Below are 24,796 nucleotides of genomic sequence, written 5' to 3' on the forward strand. Positions count from 1 at the left end.
ATAAATGACGGTGAGCTCAAATGAAAGACACAGATGATGACACTGAAACTTTAAATTTATAGAAACTAGATTGAGATTGAGATTAATAAATGAGAGTTAAATATATGATGTAACTGGAAAGTGTAATCTAAAATAAACTAATTAGGGATCAACAAACAAATTAATGCTTTTCCCAAAAATGAAAATAACTTTGCAACATTAGAAATATTGTTCAAATTATTACAAAATTTACAAGAATTTAGAAAATGTTTTCCAAGGTGCTTAAATTCACATGTCAAATTAAGTGATTGATTATAAACATATCATACTTTATTTGAAGCTTTTAACATTCCCAAAATCAATGTTTTGAAAAATAAGAAAAAAATAGTGATGAAAATAAAAAATTATTTAAAAAATAATATATTTATTTTTAATTAAAAAAAAGCCCAAAATGGATACCCATATTTTCAAAGGCCCCTTCTTCATCGTCTTCTTCATGTCCAGCCCACTACTCGCAGAGGTCGCATAGTCCCCCATTTTCAACTCCATCGAAACCAACCTCGACGTTGGAGACTCAGTGTGACAGAAATTAGGGACAAATAGGGTTTCTCAACGATGCTTCATGGCTGACATTTGCAGAGATGTGCTGTGTTCTTGGGCAATTTTCATTCCATTTTAATTCAACCAACTTTTTTCCTCGCACAAAACCCTAGGGCACACCAAGCTGAGGGAACCAACTCTCTGGGCTCTCCAATAACAGCCCTCCCAGCTTCCAATTTCTTCACTCTCCTCGAAATTCAGGTGATTATTTCGTTGCTTGCTGGTTTTTGGTTCAATTCTCGGAAACCCTAGAATTTTAAATTTGGGGATTTGTCAAGGGTGCAATGATTTTGGGTTATTCTACGTTAGGGCTTTTAATGGTTATATGATTGTCTTTCGTATGGGTTATGCAATGTGATTGCGTGCATCGAAGCTAGTGTTGCAACCCGGTTGATTCATGATTAATTGACATGGGCACGAAAATTTATCGTGTTTGATGCACATGTATAGAAAATTTCATTGAATTTGTTGAAATGGTAAGTTTATTGTTTCTGAGTCTTCATTTCATCCGTCATGGACACGCACGTTTGGAAATTTACAAGTCAATTAGTTTCAGTTGCCATATTTTAGCGGGCACTGTAGCTGGTCTGCATATTTCACGTTACTCGTGTAACCTTATCTCTAAATAATTCATTTCATCTGTTTATTTAGTTTACTCGTTGTCATATAGTTGGTGCCCGAGATGCTGGTTTCAGAGTATTCCACCTTCGCCCAAATCATTTTGTGTCTGTGTATGCTCTGTACTGACGTATATCTAGTTTTTAGCTATTTGAAGCAATGATATCACACTTAGAACAGCTCAGTCATTTTTTGTTCTTTTTCTATGTGTGCCGTTCCTGTTAAAGGGTATATATCTCAAAGTCTTACCCAAACTAGATTTGGTAAAAGGATGGAACACATTTCAAGGATGGGACACATTATCAATATTGGAATTTAAGTCTAAGTTGGTTAGATACTTATTTTCTTTTCCATGGTTGGCATAGTGATCATTAGGGCCAATGAAAAAAAAAATGGCTTAGGGGGATGTGTTTGAATTTGATGGCTACCTTTGTAGGATTTAGTATTGTGCGTGTTCCATGGCAACCAAATGTAGATGAGTTAGGTGGTTGTTCCGTGAGTTTACTAGTTTAATTGATGTGCTCTAACTCTTAAGTTGGCATGGACACACATGGATATCTAGAATAAAGAAAAGATAACCATTCTCTGTGGAATTTCTGTAAAATATATTTGATAATTTCAAGGATTGACTAGATTGCCAAAAACAGATAGAGGTTAGAGCACTTGGTCTGATATTATGAGCTTCTGCTTGGAAACATTTTCAGTTTGTTTATTGTCTTTATAGTGGATCGAGATTCAGATTTTGGGATTAGAAGAAACCTCTTTAAGCAGAGATGTCTGTGATGGAAAATGAAGATGTTCTTCATAATGGTGGTTGAGATCTTAAGAAATCAGTTATTTGTACAAGAGTACAGTTCTTCAGCACTTGAAGATTTCCTTGAATTATGACTCTGCCAATATGCCAATATGTTAATGTTGTAGTTGTTTTTGGCATTTTTGATCTTTGGTTGTCTCTGATAACCTTAGGAAGTGATTTTTTTTTTTTTTCAGAAGTCTTTAAGAGGTTTCCTTTAGGACTGACAGAAGGAAGAAAGCAACCGTTTAATTCATTTCTTACCTTGATTGACATGCTTGGAAAGGTCATTGCTGGTACCATTAGCCTACAATAATTGGCATTGTCCTTTCATTAGCAGGTGAGTTTTTCCTGTGTTCAAGTCGAGCAAGAAAGCCAGAATTCAGGTTTTTATTTTTTTTTGGTTGAAAATTTCTTACCCAGATTCTTCCTCAAGGCAGGTATTTATGACACTTAATTCTGTGATGGGAGGGGTACATTGGAATTTTGTAGCTCGTTGTTTTTTTGTAGATTGGATTGTGCTTCTATCAATTAGTTTTGGTGGTGGGGATCTTCTCTAGCCCACACCCTAGGTTGGAATTGTTGCTCTTTCTTTCTTTATAATTCTCTTTCTAGAAAAATGTAATTGCATATTTTATTGTGGAAAAAGACATCGGATTTTTTTAGTACAAATTGGGGGTTGGGGGTATTTGAACCACAGACCTCTTGGTCCTTAGCACATATGGGTGCTAGTTGAACTAAACTCTGGTTGGATTTTTATGTGAATGTTCTACTGCTTCTATGGAAGGAAGGATAACTTTAGATTTTCTACTAGATGTGAACATGATTAGATCTTGTTCGTAGGAATATGTAGTTTTGAATTGAACTACCAGTAGTAAAAGGAGCAAGCGACAAAGAAAGGGTTCAAATTGGGGTGGCCACTTATCTAGAAATTAGAATATATGATATTCTTTTAATTTTTGGACAAATACTAGGTAATTGTCTCGTGAGAAATAGAATGGTTGAATGTGAAAATGCGTGAATTGATCTGGACACTTGCAATCATGAACAAAAGAGTAGAATAAAATATCTTTTTTTTTTTTAGGTTTGTTTTTATGAGAAACAAATAATACTATTTAACCGACAAAAAGCCTCATCAAAAGAACCTCCCCTGTCTGAAGGAAGGATTACAAAAAGACATTCCCATCAAGGAGAATGGTATCTAAAGTGTAGTTAGAAAACAACCTGTGTTGAGCACTCCAACTAGAGGCTGTAGACTGAACAAAATCACAAATAAAGGAAAGAAAGACACCTATCAAGGAAGATCCTCATGTTTCTTTCCTTCAAAAAGAGCCATGGAATTGCTCTAGCAACATTCTTCCAGAAAACTCTAGGTTTATCTTTCAAGGACCAACCAGAGAGCTCCACCTAATCATAACTGCATAGAAATCGGATTACAGTCCTGAATGTGGAGGCCAACAAGTCTGCCTAAAAAAAATTCCACACCACCAACGGGAAACTCACCGTGAAGAAATGATGGTTGATAGACTCATCACTTCTGCAGCACATCACACAAATATTAGGGGAACAACACAAGCTAGGGAATATTCTTTGAACCATGTCCATAGTATTGATACTATCTAAAGCCATGATCCACAAAATGAATTTAACTCTCTTTGGGACAAGACCATCCCAAAGCTGCAGACAGATTTTCTTCAAGCATTCTTCTTTTCTGATGAATAGCTTCCGGAGCAGATTTCACAGAAAAGGCAGCAGACTTGTCCAACTTCCACACAAGGGCATCATCCCTATGAGAGGGAACGCAAAGCTCCAGCAATAAAGCCAAAATAGCCCATTTTTCCAACTCTCTGTTGACCTCTTCTCATCCCCAAATCCCAACCGTTAACAGTCCACACATACTTATCTTATTTATTTATTTTTTTGTGACGACATCTTATTTGTTTTACTGAGGATTTAAATGAATTATTTATGCCATCTTTGTGTATAACCTCAACATTAAGGCAAATTATTATGAAGTTCTTGGACTCAAACCTGAGCTAATGGCTTTAGACCCCTTGAAACCACATGCTAGATATTTTCTAATATCGAAAGATCTAGTTTAGGGTTATAGGCTATTCTTTATTAGGAACTTTGGACAAGTTTTCCTACGAATCATCATTATGTGTGTGTATAAAATATATTCTTCCTAGGCTAATTACATAATTAGTCCCTAATGTTTGTTTCATTTTTTATTTTCGCTGCTGATCTTTGAAAATTTCAATTTGATCTTTCATGTATTGAACTTTTTCAAGCAAGTCCTTAACATTTCAGAATGACGATGCATGAATGTAGAAAACGACATTTCTTTTATTAGGTTATAAATAGTTAGTATATTAGCATTTTAATGGGTTCATTTTCTATAACAACAAGCATTTTTATTTTGAGTTGGATAAGGTGCTATGTTTCAGGTTTTTAGGGAGTGAGTGGGTTTTATATATTATGATTGATTATGGTAGCATTGTTTTTTAGAATGAAACGTAATGACTTTCAGCTACTGTTTTTTTTTGTTTTGTTTTTTTTAATAGGAAGTAATTTCATTTAATCAATGAAATGATACAAAAGGTTTCTTTCATCGGATATGAGAGAATTTAAGCTGTAACTATTAAAAGGAACAATAATTTTACATGTACACCAATATAGAGCAGTAGAAAATGAGGCTTCTAGGACTTTGATTGGGGAGCATTCTTCTTGAAATAATCTGGAGATTCTTCCATTCGAAATCTTCCAAATAACTACCCTCACAAGACCATGGGGGATTACAAAAAAGGATCTCCAAATAGTGACTTGAGTAGAAGGGAGTATAATCTCCAAATAGTGCTCTATAGGATATTAACAGGTCCATTTTCTATATCGTTTTTGTTTTATTCTGAGAATGTGATATGCTTATTTCTTCAAATTTAGAGAATTTTTAATTCAATAAGGCTAAATTTTTGGGATTTTTCTTTGTAATTAGAAAAATAATGTAGTCCCTATTGTTTTGTAAGTTTCAATTTAGTTCCTTACGTTTTAATGTTTTCCAATTATATCCTTCTTGGTAATGATTGTTAAATATTGGTTGGCGATAAGGTTACATGACCTTATATTGAGTGAATTGGTAACTATTTAGAGGAGTTAGGCCACTCGATAGAGACAAATTTCTACTTCAAAATTTAAGAAGTTGACATAAATTTTGGCTTTTCTTCTCTTTGGTTGTCCTAACTCCTCTAAATTTCTATCAACTCACTATGTACTGTGCCATGTGGGTTTATCATTGGTCAATTTTAAAATTCACTTATGCTGAGGGTATAATTGAAAAATGTAAAAATAGTAAGGGACTAAATTGTAATTTTTTTTAACAATAGAGACTAAATTGAAAAATACACCCAAAAGTTAGGGACTCATACAAATATTTAGCGTTTATTTAATTAAATGTCAAAAAATGAATTGTGTTTTGACTGTATATTATCATTTTTATCTGTGAATTTTAACATTTTGTGATAGTAAGGATTTGATTGAAAACAAATCTATTTGTTGAACAATGAGATTTTCTTAAAGATAGGGGAAAGAATTGGAAAATTAACACAATGATAAGGAAAAAGAAGAATGTTTAGCCTACTTATTTAGCAATCCTTAAGTGATAATGTGCCCTTTCCTATTTTTAGATGACACTTCTGTGATTTATTCGCCTATGATTTTTCTTGTTTACTGTGGATAAAATAAGGAAGAATTTTTTCTTGTTCTCTTTCTTCATCTTCTCTTCTTTTATCTAAATGTTTAAGGCAAGATCAGAGGAAATACGACTTAGGGGCAGGGGAAGGAGAACACCCTTCCCAAGGAACCAAATTACATATTTTTCGCGTCATTGTTGTATATCAATGGAATTGGGTAATTACAAAAGAATTGTTTATAACTATGAACCCACCATGAGGCAATAAGCTGATAGTTCCCACAGAAAGACTTAAAATTAGTAGCGAAGTGCTATTTCATTGATTTTTTTTGGGAAGATTTGAGTTTATTCCAAATTTTAGTTTGTGGTGTAATCTTCATAACACACTTCATAACAGGCATTTTTTTGTTGTTTTATTTTGAATTCTACTGGTTGACAGGCTGATAGGATGTGGTCCTAGGAATGCTTGAGTACCTATATTGTGAGCTTTATCTTTCATCCCAAACTCATTGACAATGGTTTGCTCCACTGTGTTGTGTGTGTACAGTTCTATTGGACATAATTCAAGTTATCATGTGCGTGGATTTGACTAGTTCCATACGGTTATTGATGTCAAAGTTGTGCACTTTAACCTTTGGGAACTTGATTTAGTTTCTGACATTTGATTGTATTCTATTATGAATTTTCAAGTTTCGTGCATTTTAATTTAATGATTTTGGTGGATTAGATTGATGAGAGGAAATTACTGTAGGTAATGATGCAGGAATGCATGGATGCTGCTGAAGCTCTGCTTTCTTAGTAAATGCTGAGGCTGATTCCATGGGAGGAGTTGTTGACGGTGGAGTTGGAATTGGTTTAAATACCTCTCCCCGCAGAGCAGCAATTGAGAAAGCTCAAGCGGAGCTTAGGTACCAATTTCTGTTTTTTATCTTTACACATTCATTGAATTGTAGACAGTACAACTGCCAACTATATATGAACATAAAACAAATTTTCGTGTGCTGCTGACAGACTAGAATATGATGTTCGTGAGGAAAGGAGGAGGGAACTTGAATTTCTTGAGAAAGTAAGCTTATCTGATATTTTGTGGCACAGATTTGTTGCATGTTCCCTCTATTATGGATTATCACCTTCTATAGAAAAAAGAAGTAGATGTAACTGAAATTCTTTTCTTGCTTCTTTAGGGTGGAAATCCTTTGGACTTTAAGTTTGGGAATACCACTTCTGTTAGTCAGTCTACGTCACGTGCTGATCAGCTTCCTGACCAGCTCGGTAATAGGTATATCTTTCTGTCTTCTACCATTGGGTGAATCTTTTTGCATTACTCAACTGCCCTTCCCTTTTCTTATTCCATGTTCTTTTCTTTGTATAATTCAGTGATGCTAAGGGTAGTTTTGTGTTGACTGCTTCACCTCATGGGGACTCGGTTGAAAGTAGTGGTATACCAGGACCCCCATCTACTTGTGAACCTAATAGTGCTGATAATCTTTTGCTCTTGCGTGGTGCTAATGAGCTGTCTGGAGGGGAAAGGACCTCAAGACGCCCTAGTTCGAAAGCCTCCGTTGCTCCATCTGAACAATCATCACAGTTGGATGGGAGCCAAAATAACAAGGAGACAGAGGATTCTGCTATTTTTCGCCCTTATGCTAGAAGACACCGATCTAGATCAAATAGAGATGGTGGTAGATCTAGTTCATCTGATATAGTCAGGAGTCATGGTGGTAATACATCGTATTTAGCTACTCGTCAGGAACCACGGGAATTTAAGGGGACTGTACCTGAAATGTGCAATGAAAAGAACCAGTCCCTTTCTAATCCAAAGTCCTTAAGTTCTAATGGTGACAACATATTAAAAATGGTAACTATTGATGGTCGGTTGGATATGGAATTGAATGGTACGCATGATCCTGATACAACTCCCGATACAACTACAGCCACAACAAATGGTAGTCCCCCTGAAAGTGAGTTTAACAATTCAGCTTCGAGATGCTTAAAGGACAATTTACACAAGCAGCCAAGTCAAGTCATTGCCCAACAAGCACGTGCGGGAGTGGGTTCTCAGGGACCTAATGTTGTTGGAGAAGAAAGAGAGTTGGTTCCAGACGTTGTTGAACAGCCAACTTCTGTGGCCACACCCAAAGTAGAAAGTGAAATTACATCTGCTGGTGTACATGGGTGTAATGAATTGACAAAAGATAGTAAAATGCCTAATGGAGGTCAAAATGGAAATGTAGTATTAGGGAAAAAGCAATTAGGTTTGGTGTCTTCTAGCAACAAAAGTAAACTAGGTTTAGATGTAAATATGGATATTGATATGTGTAATAATTCAAGGAAAGTTGATTCAAAGAGAAATTCTATTGAGCAGTTGACGAGTTCTGATCAAACATCACATCAGATCAGTACTGATGGGATGTTGGAAAAGGAGGCCGTGGCTTCAGACAGTACTCCTGTTACTCACGATGACCACAATGTTAGTCACCAGAACATCTCTAGCAATGGTTCTGCCTCTAGAGATGGAAGGGACAGCCATACTAGTAGACCCAACTTACATAATGAGGTCAATATTGTACCTGATGCCAAGGAAATGGAACAGGGTGGCAAGAATGAACAGGTAATTGATGAAAAGAAGAATACTGTCTCAGGGGAAGATTCTAAGGAATGTAGAGAGAATCTTTACTCAGAGCAACCTGAAGTCCCCCTGGATTCGTCCAAAAATGAGACTCGTGAGAATACTATGTCTGGTAGGAATTCTTCTGCTTTATCTGATGTTCAGGGTTTTTCTGGTCGCGAGTCGAAACAGGCAGACAAGGCTTATGAAGATTCTATTCTGGAGGAGGCAAGGATAATTGAGGTTCTCATTTTTCTCTTAGGATTGTATAAAACTTGCTTGCTGCATAATATGGAATTTTATGATTAATTTCTTTGCTAAGTTTTTGAGGTTTGGCGTTGATGTTAACAGGCTAAGCATAAGCGGATTGCAGAACTATCTGTTCATACACAACCATTAGAGAATCGGCGAAAATCTCATTGGGATTTTGTGCTAGAAGAAATGGCATGGTTGGCTAATGATTTTATGCAGGTAATTTTATTGATATAATGAATATTGAACCACATATATCTGCAGAATTGAATTATGTATTCTCATTTTAACATTATGCGTGAAAGATCCACCAGAAATTTTATGATCTCCAGTTGCATCATCTAACATCTGTTATATTTTGCTTATAGGAACGTATTTGGAAGACAACTGCAGCTACTCAACTATGTCGTCGTGCAGCTATTGCTGCTCAGTTGAGAAATGAAAAACAGAAGAACTGTGGGAAGATAAAAGAAGTTTCCCACTCCTTGGCAAAGATTGTAATGCAGTTCTGGCACTCAGCTGAGGTGCTTCTATATAATGCTTTGTATTTTTAAAAATCACGTGGTTTACTAAATCTAGGAAGACAGTATAATTGTATAATGAAGTCTCTTATACCAAGACTGAAAACGTCCAATTGGGATATAAACTAAATGTTTTTACTGCTTACTGTTTTTGTAGAATTCATTTGACCATTACCTTGACTCTCTTCATTTTAAATTCCTGTTTAATACTGTATTTCATTTAACTTTTTTAGCCGTTCAGTTTTGTCCATTTCTTCTCACATGCAGTCTCCATGTTTAGTTTATTTGCACGTTTCCCCTTGTATGTCTTGTAGCTAAAGACCAGTATACACGTAAAATCTATAGTTGGTTTATATATTCCTTAAATTAATGACCACTGATACGTGCATGCCTTTATCCATACATATACAATGTATTACATGTTTTTATGGTGTTGTCATGGTATTTTTTCATTGTAGCTTTTGCCTCATAAGTAATATAACTTGATTAACCAGTAGTTTCAAAAAATGATTATTTTTTATTGCTTTGCTCGATAAATTCTTTTATTATCTCTTAGTCATATGTGTCGCAATGATATGCCAGGAGCCAAGCAAAGAGGTGGAGCTGCGACACCCAAAGAATAGGGTATCTACATCTCTGAAGGAATATGCTCGGAGGTTTTTGAAATGTAACAGTTCCCTTTGCCCTCAGCATGCGGAAGCACCAAAAACCCCTGACAGGATGTCTGACTCACTGCATTTTGAAATGCCATCGGAGGAAAAGCTGAAAGAAGTATGGGCTGTAATAATAAATGACTTCACTTTTCTTTTTGTTACTACATTTGTACCTCCCATTTAGTCTGTCATGTCCTCCTTTACTCCCTTCTCTCTCGCATATGCACGTCCAACACTGACGTGTTCTTACACTATATTTTCTTCAGTGTATATTATTTTTAAAAATCTTTCAGTTTTAAGACCATGGAATATGTTGCATGCTTCTTGTCTTAAATCTTTCAAATTATGAGGATGCTAGATTAGCTTTACGATTGATCATTTGTGAAATATTGATGTTTTTAGCTTTGACTTCATAGGTAAGCCTCTTTTATACAATACCAATTGGTGCAATGGATATATATAGAAGATCTGTTGAAGCTCTTCTGTTGCGGTGTGAGGTCAGTGTCTTATCATTACTGTTCTTGGACGTGGATGTAATGTCTGCCTTCTTTTCCTGTCAAAGGAGAGGGGAATGACTTTGGATTTATTTTCTTTACTTAAAACTAAGGTCCTGTTTAGTAACCATTTTGTTTTTGAAAATTAAGCCTATGTACACTATTTCTAGTTTTCCACCTCCAAATTTATTCTTTTATTATTTACTTTTCACTAATGGTTTAAAAAACCAAGCCAAATTCTGAGAATTAAAAAAAATAACTTTCGAAAATATTTTTTTTTTTTGGAATTTGGCTAAGAATTCTACCGTTATATTTAAGAAAGATGCAACTTATTGTAAGGCTTAATTTTCAAAAACAAAAACAAAAAACCAAATGGTTACCAAACGGGGCTTAAGTTATTCCATTTCTGTTTTATGGTTTCTTTTTTGGAAACTTTTAATACAAACTTTTTAGCAACTTAATTGCTTTAAGTTAATATTTAGTCAGTTGGTTTGGTAGTTCTTGCTCATTTGCTGAAATGAAATTTGCAGAAAATTGGTAGTTGCATGCAGGAAGAAGTTGAGACTTCATTGTACGATACTTTAGCAGGTAATGCCAGTAATTCATGAATTATTATCTGTTCCTTCATTGTTGATTGCTGTCATACGATTCTGAAGTTTGAGTTTTGAATTTTCTTAACGTTAAGATAATGCATATGATGAGGAAGGAGAAGCATGCATGTATTTTGAAAGTAGTAAGTCATCCAAATTTGTACAAAAGAAAAGAAAGCACTCCATTAAATCATACACTGGGAGACAGTATGAAATGGGAACTGATTTGCCATATGGACGCGGTGCAAATGGGACTCAACAGTCTATGTTAATAGGAAAACGGCCTGCTAGTCTTAATGTTGGTCCAATACCAACAAAAAAAATGCGTACTGCATCAAGACAAAGGGTTGTTAGTCCATTTAGTGGTGGAGCTGCCTTGGTTTTGCATGGTCAAGCTAAGACAGATGCTTCAAGTGGAGACACCAATTCTTTCCAGGATGATCAAAGTACTTTACGTGGTGGATCCCAACTCCAAAAGAGCATGGAAGTTGAGTCAGTTGGGGATGTGCAATATGATTCTGCTGAAACATCAGTGAAATATAAGAAGAAGAAGAAGGCAAAACATCTGGTATATATGATCTCATATATTGACACAAATGGTTTCCTGCTGGTACAGAGGTACCTATTCTCGTTTTAATTTTTTCATTGCTGTCTAAGTACTTCAAGTCAATATGGTTGCAGGGCTCCATGTATGATCACAGATGGCAGTTAGATTCTACTGTTTTCAGTGAACAGGTGAGTTGATGCTCTTTTTCATCAAAGTTTATTCTGGCGTGAATATGCTGTTTCCTCATCTTTGTTTATTGATCGTGACAGTAGTTAAGTCCCCACCCCCACTAATGTGGAGATTCTGTGCTAGTTCAAAGTTCAAACTAATCCTAGGAAACTTGAAGGGCTCATGGAGCATATTAGGTTAATGTGAATCACTTACTCTCATACTGGCAATATAAATAGCCAGTTTAGTTAGAAACCTTGCCATGAAGACTTTTTAGATCTTGTAAACGAATTAAAGTACAGAGTGAATTAAAGCTGATTATCAATGCAATGCACTGTGGGCTATTGCAATTGATACCGAGTATAACCTTCTCCGCTGCCTTCTTTTCAGGGAACATGAGATGTATATTATCTTTTGGTTAGGGGTGGGTGGGGGGGGGGGGGGGGTGGTTCTATTTATTGCTATTACTCAAGTGTTGTAATTGTCAAGCAGTTGACTCCTAGCCAAACTGCCTTTTTCCTTTTTGGAAGGTAAAATAAATAACACAATTCTTGATGAATTGGAGGCAGGTGCATTTAGTTAGCAATCAGATCAGGATGATATAGCAGTACTGTTGGAGAGTCTGAAACCTGAAGCCGTTTTTTCTTAATAAATTATTTTTATGTAGCCAATTTTTAATTTTATACCAACATGGAGATCAAAAGCTATATTTTTAACAGTGAGTTTTTAGCTACTTTTGGCGGATCTTATGGAGAAAATTCGACATTAATTTTCTGTTTTAGCGCAAGTAGCCATCCTCATTGGCATAATTCAAATAATCTATGCACATTAGTCACTTGCGGCATGAAAAACTTGGGTAATAGGATTTAGAACTTGGTCAATTGGTAAATCAATCATACATTGTGGCGTTACCCAATTGCATGGCTTACTAATGGACACGATGAAAGTTCGGCTCTTTTCCCAAAAAAAAAAAAAAAAAAGAAAAGAAAAAGAAAAAACACAAGGACATGTTTAGGTTTCTGTTATAAGTTTGTTGTTAGTAGATTGCTTTATTTTGTTTTTGGTGGCAGGATAAGATGAACACGTTACTTGGTTTTGTATTACTAACTCTTGATATTTTGGAGACTTTTAGGGGCATCAGAAATAAAATGTGTGTTATTATTTATTATTATTATTATTTTTTCAATGTATGTTTAAGTCTGAAATCTCTCTGGTTTTCCTTTCCCTAATCTTCCCCTCCTTGGGGGTCAATCTATAAAATGAGGTTGCATATGGTAAAGGGTGATTGATAGTGAATGTGTAAGTTTCAGGGGATATTTTAAAAATTTTAATACAATCAACAGTCTATTGTCAAAAGTGAATTTTGGGTTAACAATGTTTATTTTATTGGTTTTGTCTTGTTTTGTTCGATATTTGGATATTGACCAAATTCATGGTTCTTTATAATCTGCAGAGGGATAATTCCAAAAAGAGATTGGATAATCATCAATTTGAATCTAATGCAACTAGTGGTATTTTTTTTCCTTCTCTAATTTTTTTCCTTAGACTGTATGATATTTTTTAAATTATTACTAGTAAATCGTTTCTTGTTCTCAATATTTATAGGTTTACATGGGCAACATAATGCCAAGAAGCCAAAGTTAATGAAACAATCAATTGATAACACCTTCGACAATATAAATCCAGTGTCTGGATCCATACCTTCTCCTGTTGCATCCCAAGTCAGTAATATGTCAAACACTAATAGAATCATTAGATTGATTGGTGGTCGGGATAGGAGCCGAAAGGCTAAAGCAGTAAAGGTACTCTTGACCTTTTCTGGTATCGCATATTAATTTAAATTCAGGATTCTGGTCTGATACTTTAGTTTTCAATCATGGGATTCCTCGTAGATGTCTGATGCACAGTCAGGTTCTGGAAGTCCATGGTCACTATTTGAAGACCAGGTACCTTTAATATTCTTCAAAAACATGCTATCTGCATAGTTGCTTCTACTTGAATAGTTGATATGACTCGTCTATTTATCTTAGGCACTTGTTGTGCTTGTACATGATTTGGGTCCAAACTGGGAACTTGTGAGTGATGCCATTAACAGCACGCTACAGTTTAAGGTAAAAAGGAACTTGGTTTACTTTGTTGCTTTTGCTAGTTCTCAATATGTATTTGGGTTCCTAAGGACACAAACTTGTATCTCAATTTGCTAGTCTTTTTATTGGCTGCTCGTCTTATTGTCTTCCAAAATACTAGTGTATATATCGCAAGCCTAAAGAATGCAAGGAACGTCATAAGTTTGTTATGGATAAAAACTCTGGAGATGGGGCTGATAGTGGAGAAGATTCAGGCTCGTCTCAGCCTTATCCATCTACATTGCCAGGCATTCCAAAGGCAAGTATTCACCTATCTTCTTTACACGTGCATGCGTGCGGGCGCACACACACACACTGGAAAAAGGGCAGATGAAATCAAAGGGTGAAGTAATATTAGACCATATCCTAAGTGCCACATTGCTGGTTGGTTCTTGCAGGGAAGTGCAAGACAGTTGTTTCAACGTTTACAGGAACCAATGGAAGAGGACACCTTGAAGTCGCATTTTGAAAAGATCTTCAAGATTGGGCAAAAGCAACATTATCGGAGAAGTCAGGTTTGTTCAAATTTTTACATGTAGTTCTTGTATTCTGTACATAGGACCGGTCTGGCAGTCCGAACACTACTCTTCTTACAAACTGTAAGTGCGGGGATCATAATCTTGTAAGTTATAAGGAAAAAAGCTGGTTTTCTTTTGAGGAAAAGGATCCACCTGAGACTGTCTTTCCCCTGCCAAGGTGAATATTTTCAAGTTCCCTACAAAGAGCTTCCCAGTTATTGAACTCCCAACCATAGGTGTCTCTTCTGAAACCAAGGTCCCAAGTCTGCCATTCCTACCTCCAACAATTCCCTACCGTGATCCCTTTTTTATTTGACAGGAGTACAAATGTGGAAAACTCACTGCAAAGGAATTTGAGTCCGCCCAGGCATCTTTCCATAACTGGAATGCTTCTATCGTTCTCCACCATGAAAGACACCATACTGAAAGATCCATGGTGAAGAAAATATCTTTGTTTTTATATCAACCCACGATTTCCTTCTACCTTCTTATTTATCTTTTTAGTCATCCAGCCTTTGGAATCAACACCCTAGATAGCAACAATCACCTTCCTACAAGGAGACTCATTGATCTCTTTGGAAATGAGACAAATGCATCTCGTTTCTGGTAAATCAATGAATCATGAACACATCAAACACCTATAGAGATCGTTGGGTTTCCATTTGAAATAAAAAGGCAGAAGTGTTATATATGTATATATTCTTTTTATGAAAGACCTACTTTCATTAAGAAAAATGGAAAGAATACAAAGTATAACAGAAACAAGTCCACAAAAGGGAGCACCCTAAAGAAAGGGTTTCCATTCAAGCAAAATAAAACCAAACGAATAATTACAAAAGGATCTTGTCACCGGTGCTCAAAGAGAGACATTATAAAGGCAGAACCTTTGTCAGTGCAGTGCCCACTGCTTTTTGTATTGTTCATTTTTTCCATACTTTTTCATCTTATCAATAGGGGGAAAAAGATAAGGAACACAAATCATAAATGGTCATCTTTTCTTTCCTTTCTCTGCTGCTACTTCGTGCTTTAGTTAGAAAAAAAAACTTGGGTTGCAAGTATAAATGAAAGGTTCACTCACTGTCCAAATATAGGTGCTAATCTTATGATGAGCCTATCTGAGAAGTTATTTATGACATGGCCTGGTGGCCTGTCTCAAAGTTGGCTTCCAAAATAGCTTGTAGACAGAAAAATATTTTGTATGTGAATAGGCATATTTGTTATTGCCTTTATGTTGTAGTACATCTTTTAAAAATTGTAATATTACCTATTTACTTTTTGGTGTATTCTAATCTGTATTATGTGTGAAAAATGGGAACCAGGAACCTAAGCAAATAGTACAACCTCATGGTTCTCATGCTATAGCTCTTTCTCAAGTTTTCCCGAACAACCTGAATGGGGTGATTTTAACGTAAGTTTTATTTAATTATACATATTGGATATCTGTATTCCCCTTTTGTAACTGTGTGCCTGGTGTTCTTTATTTGAATGTTTCATAGCCAACATTGATATACTAATTTTTCTTATTTTTTATTGTCTCAGACTAAGAATAACTTTTTTTTCCCTCTTCTATCTGTTTGGATGAAGGCCACTTGACCTATGTGAAGAGGCGACTAGCAGTCCAGATGTTCTTCCAGGTGGTTATCAGAGCCCTCATGCCAGTGGATTGTCTATAACAAATCAGGGTTCTGTAGCATCAGTTCTTCCTAACTCTGGGGTGAAGGCTTCCTTACAAGGGTCTTCTGCAATGGTTCAAGGAACTAACTTAAGTGCTGCTTCTGGTTCACTCAACAACATTAGGTATTTTACTATCACAATTTTAAAGATTCCCATCTTCTATACCTTTGACAAGTCGCTTCAGATTCTCCAATCTCACGATTTCATCACATGACACATAATATACTTTACAGAGACGGTAGATATAGTGTTCTGAGGACGTCATTGCCGGTGGATGAGCAGAAAAGAATTCAACAATATAATCAAATGCCGTCTGGGAAAAATGCTCAGCAATCTCACTTATCTGTACCTCTGACTCATCCAGGAAATGAGCGTGGGGTCAGAATGTTACCTGGTGCAAATGGTTTGGGCATGATGTGTACGGTGAACCGTTGCTTGCCTGTGTCAAGGCCAGGTTTCCAAGGAATGGCCTCATCACCTGTTTTGAATACTGGGAGTTCGTCCAGTATGGGAGGGATGTCAGTCCCTGCGAATATACATACTGGTGCTGGCTCTGGCCAAGGAAACTCAGCGTTGAAACCTCGTGAGGCATTGCATGTAATGCGGGTAAGTGATGAACCTTCATTGATACTAGATTGGTTGATACGTTTTACCATCATTATACAATTTGATTTGGGTATTTTAGTCATACACCGAACTACAATCTTTTGGTGGCCAGTATTGTGACAATTCAAACTCAATGTCATATTGTTAGCAAATATCATGATAAGCATTTTGAATTTAAGCAGGCTTCCCAAAATGCAGGGGGGTGCGTGCCTTGCTTCTCCCTCACTATAGTGCACCAAGGCATGCTGCGGTGCAAGTGTGCATACTGCACTGTGCTTTGAAGCAACATTTAATTTTAATTTCTTAAAAGTAAAGGACCTCTTAGAAACTATTAGGAAATCTCCTTTTGTTCCCAGTTTCTCCCAAAAATTATTTCTTAAAATTTTGATTATTTTATTGCTCATACTATATCTTCCAATGTATAAAAAAGTTCAGTTATGGCTTTCAATTACATGCTGCATGAGAAAACACCATGCTTTTCAAACACCTTGCTTTTCTTTCTGTCTCGCATTTAAACTCCATAGGCATGTTATGCTTCAGTGTGCCTTAGCTTTAAGAAACACTGATCATGATGCATGGTGCAAAGAACTTTGCCCTTTTACTTGTCTCCAGTCATCTACCTCCTACAGTGAAACAAAAGATGGGGAGTCACCCTATCTTTCCATGGAGGTTACAGCTTACAAATGTGATTTCCTGTTGGTATGAACTCATAAAGTAAGCCGAATGCTTGCAAAACAGGCTCAAAGAGCAGCCTCTAGATGCATTTTTTCCTTGATGAAAGTTCTTATATAGAAATAAATGATCATACAGCAAGAAGACTTAACAATACATTCTTTTGTTTATTTGTTTTCATCTTGGAAATACAGTGCCATAAAATATACCCAATGGTCTTTAGCCCAGTTTTCCAATTCGTGATACATTGTGAAGCAAAAACCTCTTTTTAAATTCAGAAATTAAATATATTTTTTTCCCTATACAACTCATTTTCATTATTAGTCAGAAATTATTGAGATTGGTGTTTATTATGAATCTTTTCTCATGTCCCTCGTAATGGTCAAGAGAGTAATTATTTTGTAGTTTTTGCACGTTATCATGATGATCTTACTTCTCTACTCTGTTTCTAGCCTGGTCAAAATACAGAGAATCAAAGGCAGATGATGGTTCCAGAACTTCAGATGCAAGTCACTGGGAACAACAATAGGCCATTAAATGGTTCAAGTTCTGCCTTTCCGAATCAGACAACACCGCCATCTATTCCTCCATATCCAGGCCATCTCCAGTCGCAGCATCAAATGTCCCCACAACAGTCTCATGCTCATAACGGCCCTCATCACCCACATCTGCAATCCCCAAATCATGCCATAGGTCCACAGCAGCAGTATGCAATGAGGTTGGCTAATGAAAGGAAGCTGCATCAACAGAGGTTCTTGCAGCAGCAACAATTGCAGCAAAAACAACAGCAGTTTTCTACATCAAGTTCTCTAACACCACACGTCCCACCACAGCCCCAACTTCCCATGACCTCTCTAAATAGCCCACAGGTCCATCTGCAAACTTCATCGCCGCAGGTCTCTTTGCCCCCGCTAACCTCGTCGTCCCCAATGACACCCACATCATCGCAACATCAAATGAAGCATCATCTCCCACCTCATGGGTTGAGCCGGAACCCTGGGGCCAGTGGGTTGAACAATCAGGCAGTGAAGCAAAGGCAACAATCTGCCAGACACCATCCTCAGCAGCGACAGCAGGTTCAGTCTCCACAGCAGGCTAAACTTATGAAGGGAGTAGGAAGAGGAAGCATGCTGGTGCATCAAAATCTCGCCGTTGATGCTAATATTTTAAATGGTCTGAATGTACCTCCTGGTGATCAACCCTCTGAAAAAGGGGAGCAGATCATGCAGCTGATGCAAGGTCAAGGATCATATTATGGATCTGGAGTGAACACAGTTCAACATTCAAAACCATTGGTTCCTCAGGCATCAAATCATTCTCAGCTACAGAAGAATCTTGTTTGTACTTCTGGGCCGCCTTCATCAAAACCAGTTTTGCAGATGCCATCCCATTCTGAGAAAAGCTCCCAAGGTCAGGTTCCACCTGTTTCCTCTTGTCACACATTGTCAACTTCACATCAGGACGCTCCTGCATCAATAATAGCTCCAAACCACCCGCCTTCACAGCCACCTCAGAAGCAGGTGAATCAAACACAAACAAGTTTTGAGAGATCCCTTCAGCAGAGTTCTCAAGGTATCTCTGATCCAAGAATGAAGGCTCAGACTGATCTAGCTCAAGCTGACCAGCAACCACACAAGCAAGCTTCTCAGGTAGGTACGGATAAAGCAATGCCTCAAACATCTGCCACTTCAACCGATACAACACCAATTACTTCTGTTTCTTCTCAGTGGAAACCATCTGAACCTGCGTATGATTCTGATGTGCTGAAGTCAAAATCTCAGTTGGGGTTGATTGGTAGTTCACCTCTAACAAACTTTCCTGGAGGTGAGCCACTACCTAACAACCTGGGATTGGGCCCTAGGCAGTCCTCTCGTGCCTTGCCTTCTCATGGACATAATGCTGGCCTACAGTGGCCACAGCAGGTTTCATTGCAGCAATCTCCAAATCGATTTACCCCATCACAGCAGCAGGAAAAGCAGCAAGACCCCTCGTTGCCCCAACATCAACAACCTCTGCAGCAGCAAGCTCAGCATCAATCACAGCACAAGCAAGCAGAGCAAGGTAGTTTGTATTTGAAGCCTGAAAATGCTAACATGGAATGAAGCAATTCGGTGAGGGTAGTGCCGAGTCATTTGTCCGACGGGGGTTCGGTCAGCATGCACTCTGTAAAGGCAGTGTACAGGTATTTTATGACTAACTATCTCAACTATTGCCAGTAACAGTCTAATTGAATGCATTTTATCCTACAATAAAGTTTGGAAAAAAGAGGTGGCTTGTTGCTTTGTATCATGGAAGGATAGGCTTGCATGATGCGTAACTCTCCTTCCCTCTCAAATGGTCGTTCAGTGAAGGGTATATTTTAAAAATTATTTCATCAGGTGGTGTTTATTTTTCCCTCTAACTTTATTATTATTATCATAATTGTTTTTGACAATAAGCCGAATTTTCTTCAATGGAAATGAATTGTGTTCAAAGAAACAAACTCTCAGAAGGGAGGAATGAGAGTAAAAGGAAAAGAAAAACTGATCGTCATGTGGTATTTAAAGGTTAAATGTGAAATTATGTGGTAAGAAGAATTCTCATTAAAAAATAATAAAAATAAAAAACAGGTATGAAGAATTTATCTGCTCAATTTTCAACCTGTGTTTTTATTTGCCTAAACTTTTCAGGTACTTGTGATCGTTTAATCAAACTTACTTTAGTTCCACTTGCACATAAGGCTTTACAATCAGAATTATTTTCTGGCTCGAAATTTTGTTATTTCCGACACTCTTATTGTGGAGCGAAGAACATGATTTAATTATTTATTTTTATTATTTTTTTGCAGATGAAGCAGGTTAATTATTCATGATTGAGGACTTCGCAAGAGAGGAAGTGGTGGAACACGTTCTACTTCATGAATTAAAGTTTTCATATGGGGATAAATTGTCACTCTATTCATGAGACCCATCCCTAGTGCAGTTCAGGCGTTGTCCCTTACCCTTCCCTTCTCGTTTTCCTGAGGTAAAAGTGAAGATGGGAAGGATGGTATTTCTCCCTTGTGATTTATGTATATTACCACTGGCCTAGTTTTGGGAAGATAGAGACAGATGTAGAGGTACGTGTACAGGGTCTTGTCTTTCCTTTCTTATAATTCTCTATTTTTCTGTTGTCTTGAGGTTCTTCTTCAAGTCACCCGTCCTTTTATTAGAGGGTCTGATTCCTTTTGGAGTTCATAGATTAGTGCATGTATTGACATTAATAACGATTAAGAGGGTAGAAATCATTTCTGAGGGCAAATGCTCCTTGGAAAATTTTGTGAATATTAGGTTTCTGGCGTCTGCATTGTCAGTGCCTTTTAAACTAACCATCTATCAGTGCATTGTGCACCTGTAGAAGTATTGTATTATGTAATGGTGTACCCAATTTTATAATGCAACAAGCTTCAGTTCCGATCCATTTATTTTGCTCGTCTAGAAAAGCCTTCTCTTTGTGTCACGGCTGCACCATTCTCTGACCTGTTTCTTTAAGATGTCATTCTCTTGTTCTGTCTTTTCTAATTTGTTCTTATATAGTAAGTTTGATGCGGCTGCACGTGACTTCAATGTCGAGCTTGACTGTGGTTGCGAGCATCATCTTTCAAATAATTATTTTAGTTTTTTTCCCCTCATTTTAGATACAAGACTTCTAGGAGATGGTTTCCATGTACTGAGCTCAAGCATGCAAAGCTTGGATCTGTGTAATGTGTTTAAATTGTCCAAAGAACTGAAACACACAAACCTGGGGCTGTATGACTTTTGTATGGTTTATATAGATTTATGATTTATAATAGTTTATATATAGTACAAAGGTGAGTTTCATTAGTTAGTATTGACGTAGATTCTTGTAACTTGTGATGGATACAGTCACATGTCAGATACAAACTTAGCTTCGTAATCCTGAGCTACACAAACTTTACTTGGAAGTCCTACACCTCTTAAGTGATTTAGAAACCATCATCCTCTACTGAAAAGGATTTGAAGTTGCAATGTGTGATTTACATTTAACAGGTCTCATCCAGTTCGGTTCAGGTTTTTACACCTAAACTTTGTTTCTGTAAGAAACAACCACAATGACTTTGGTGCTTTGTGAATTTACTATGTTCTCTAAAGACAGAAAGTAGGGTTTGGCCTTTGGGTTGTACAAAGGATTCAAAGCATTTTTCTTTTTTACCGACTCTGATTGGTGTTCATTTGGATTGGTTGTGCTTTTGATGGGTTTGCTTATGCTGGTGAGGAAGCAATTCCTTGAAACATTGATTCAGACAGCCAACTTTTCCATTTTTACTGATCTATGGACTGCCCAAACGATAAGTGTATAAGCATTTTTTGTGTTGGTACAATACAAAATTCATGGGCATTCTATTTTTCTTATAAAGCTTGTATGTTATAGTATGAAGCCATATTGTTATTCTTATCTTATCTTTAGTCCCAATGATCTAAAGCTTTTGCAATGCTGCAGAATTCTTGTTACTCAGGGTCTGTCAATGGCTACCAGAAGTTAACTTTGATCTACATTCAAGTCCAGTCTCTGTAATTTGAGGCATTAGATTATAAATTCAATTGTCCAAATTTAGTTAAAATAATGCAGATGTAGTCTTCAAAAAGTAATGTTGGAAGAATCATTCTCCCTCTCCAGTTTGCTTTCCCATTTCTGTCACTTCTCAGCAATGGAACAGAGATAAATTTTGATTCTCTTTTAAGTAAATGTGATTGTCTCACCACTTTACCAAATTAGATTTGTTTAAAACCCAATGTCTCTCTCGAATTTAAAAAGGGGGATGAATTGCAAGCAGCTCCTCGATTCGTCATTTACTTGACCTCACTTTAATGGACAACGGAAAGTGTAAGATGTACACGTTTTCATTTATAATTTTTAGTTAAAAAATACTTTTGATTCCTCGACTTTCATATAAGCGATAATTTAGTTAATTTAATCTTCATATTTTTAAATTTATAAAAATTAAATCCTTTAATATAAATGACAATTTAGTCCTCATACCTTACAATTGGTAAGGATTTAGTCTCTATTTTACAATTTGTAATTAATCCCAATCATGAACAATATTCATATTTATATGGTTTAATAAAGTTTCTTATGAGTGTAGGATTGATAAATGAGAATCAAATTTATTAATATATGTAATAAAAATTTATGCTTAAATTTGATGAAAATTTTCTAAGACAATCGAAATTGAATGGTTAGGTTAAAGTTAGCTTAAATTACAACTTACAAGTTTTTAGTTGTTTTCAGGTTTTAAGTTTAAACTTTCAAAAGATGTCTAATAGTTTTTTTTCAACTTTTAAAATTTTGTGTCCGATATATGCTAGAACTAAAAAAAAAAGACGTTACTCTCAATTTTATATATAGTAAACATAAAAACAAAATTTTAATATTTTATTAGACACAAAATCATTTATATACCTAATAAATCAATTAGAAATTGATTTTCTTTTAAGTAGAATTTATCATGGACCTATATAGATATAATAAAATAAAAGTAAAGAATTGAACGAAAGTAGGGAATTCATTTAGGATGAAGGCGGCCTAAACGTAACTTCGAAAAATTTTGAACTTTGCTTATTAGATTCCTAAAAATTCATTATAGAGTGAAATTTATGTTTTTGCCTTGGGTGTAGGAGGAGGATTAAATAATGAATTTGAAGAAAGATGAGTTTTTGGATGGATGTTCGGGGTTGTTTATGATTAATAATCCCTCACCAAAGGTAGGTATGATAGGTATGTTGTAATCAAAAGGTTAGATTTCATGTGAGGGGCGAGTCGAGCAAGGTTAGATGTAGTGGTAAAAGAAATGGGGAAAAGCATGAGAATTAGACATTAGAATCAAGAATGGGTGAATTTTGCAGCCATTATCAGAAAATGGGTCATACTCAAATCTCAGAATGCATCAACCAACAACCCCAAAAAAACAGTTGATGAATGTGTTGGTTTGGGTTTTGAATCAAAACTTCAGACTGAAAGAAGATCAGATTCATAGTAAAGTAAAGTAAACTACTGAATTATTGTGAACATAAATCATTGTTCTCAATGAAATAAGTTAGATTAGACAGAAACAAACAAACAAACAGTGGATGGAAGTGATAAGAAATTTTTATCTTAAAGGGTTAGAAGAAGATCCCCTTTTTCTGAAGAACAACGAACCAACAATTTCTTCAACAATCATGGCCGATCTTCAGTCTCTTGGAAGGAGGACACCCAAAAGCCTTTGCAATTGAATTCACAATCTTCTTTTCCGATTCCAAAATCATCTCAATCCGCCTGTTTTCCATTGCAATTCTGTTCATCTCCGCTTCTTTCATCATCTCCATCTTCAAACTCTCCATTCCCTCCAATCTATCTGCGAACAATCGGATCTCCGCCGCCAATTTCGAGCACATCTCTTTACCCTCCTCAGCCGCCGCTGCCGCCTCTCTGGTCACATACTCCTCCGGAAACCTAGAAACCCTAATGTTCCTTTCTTCTTCTTCGTATTCGTCGTCATCTTCTTCGTCTTCGTCTTCACTTGAATTTCTAGTTTTCCTTCGTGAAGAGGATTCATCAACAACGATCGGCCGTCGGAGTATGTTGCTAATGCTCTTTGATTTACTGCGATTATTCCTCTCCTCCTCCTCCTCCTCATAATCGGAGTTGTAATTATCAGATTTCTCAGCGGCTTCGTTGTTATCGAACGGAATCGAAGACATCGGACGAGCGGAGATTGGGAGCGGACCGCGTAATAGGTTGCTCATAAGGTCGAAGTAGAGCCAGCGCGATGAAGATTGGGTGCCGATGGAGAGACGGTGTTTCTCGGAGCGGAAACGCTGGCGGAGCTTCTCCATCTTGTGGCGACACTGAACGGATGTTTTCGATGGATCGAAGTCGCTGTAGCCGCAGCGGGCGGCGACGGTGACGGCGACTTCCTCCCACTGGCTGGACTTCAACTGGCCTCTTTCGAGAGAGTACCATTTCTCTTGATAGGCGTGGATGAGGTGGACGGTCTCCTGGTGCGTCCATGGAATCGGCTGGGCTTTCTCGGTGGAGATGGATTTGGAAGAGGAGACTGATGCTGGAGGAGGAGGATGAGGAGTGGACATCGCGATCTGGAAATTGAGGGATAATTATGATCGGTGGCGTTTAATGGCTCCTACAGTGGTTGCGGCGTAGACGGCGGCGGCGGAGGTCAGAGGAAATTGGTTGACATGAGACGAGAAAGAAAAAGTGGTGTGAGTTGCAGTAGAGTTTTTCAGGTGGCTTTCAAAAATTACCATATCTTAGTTTTGGGATTTTATAGCACTTATCCATTAACCCAATCCAGGTGTTGTCCATGTGTGTCAAGATATGTATGTAATCCACGTTCTATCTCCTAAATTGCGGATTTGGTTCTTTGTTATTTTATTTACTCTTTGGTATTTATTTATTTTATATATTTATATATTATATTATATTTTCTCCATATTCATTGTCTCGTTGTGCCAAATTCATAACACGTTATCAACACGAGCTCCTATCGTTTTCCTCGCTAAAGGTAGGTCCTAAAGTAGATCGGTTTTTCCCTCTTCATTATAATTAATAAACTTAATGTTATTTTGCATTTTAATATCTATTAAATTTCTAATATAAATATAATATTTTATGATAGTGTCGTCATGACAAATCTCACTGAATTAGAATTTT

At 36.7% G+C, this 24,796-nt stretch overlaps 2 protein-coding genes across 3 annotated transcripts; one reads left to right on the forward strand and one right to left on the reverse strand.

Moving 5' to 3' along the window:
• The first annotated feature begins 433 nt into the window (after nucleotides 1-433).
• Nucleotides 434-20,542, forward strand: LOC120069577 (Helicase/SANT-associated, DNA binding protein). Of its 2 annotated transcripts, XM_039021367.2 has the most exons (24): nucleotides 467-780; nucleotides 2,188-2,330; nucleotides 6,427-6,583; nucleotides 6,687-6,741; nucleotides 6,860-6,954; nucleotides 7,053-8,526; nucleotides 8,635-8,754; nucleotides 8,904-9,059; nucleotides 9,639-9,827; nucleotides 10,126-10,206; nucleotides 10,734-10,791; nucleotides 10,889-11,361; nucleotides 11,475-11,528; nucleotides 12,962-13,019; nucleotides 13,114-13,310; nucleotides 13,401-13,454; nucleotides 13,539-13,619; nucleotides 13,756-13,893; nucleotides 14,033-14,149; nucleotides 15,472-15,560; nucleotides 15,737-15,949; nucleotides 16,060-16,432; nucleotides 17,557-19,286; nucleotides 19,932-20,542. In XM_039021367.2, the coding sequence occupies exons 3-23, from the start codon at nucleotides 6,495-6,497 to the stop codon at nucleotides 19,204-19,206; spliced, it is 5,814 nt and encodes a 1,937-aa protein (XP_038877295.1). In that variant the 5' UTR covers nucleotides 467-780; nucleotides 2,188-2,330; nucleotides 6,427-6,494; the 3' UTR covers nucleotides 19,207-19,286; nucleotides 19,932-20,542. The 2 variants fall into 2 exon arrangements, with proteins under 2 accessions (XP_038877294.1, XP_038877295.1); XM_039021366.2 differs by lacking the exon at nucleotides 2,188-2,330 and having other exon boundaries at nucleotides 434-780.
• Nucleotides 20,543-23,113: 2,571 nt separating this feature from the next.
• LOC120069580 (Homeodomain-like superfamily protein) lies at nucleotides 23,114-24,571 on the reverse strand. Its single transcript, XM_039021371.2, has one exon. The coding sequence runs from the start codon at nucleotides 24,214-24,216 to the stop codon at nucleotides 23,296-23,298; it is 921 nt and encodes a 306-aa protein (XP_038877299.1). The 5' UTR covers nucleotides 24,217-24,571; the 3' UTR covers nucleotides 23,114-23,295.
• Nucleotides 24,572-24,796: the final 225 nt, after the last annotated feature.

This window comes from Benincasa hispida, chromosome 9, assembly GCF_027475165.1.
Source record: "Benincasa hispida cultivar pf3 chromosome 9, pf3_genome.v1.1, whole genome shotgun sequence".
Lineage (NCBI taxonomy): Eukaryota > Viridiplantae > Streptophyta > Magnoliopsida > Cucurbitales > Cucurbitaceae > Benincasa > Benincasa hispida.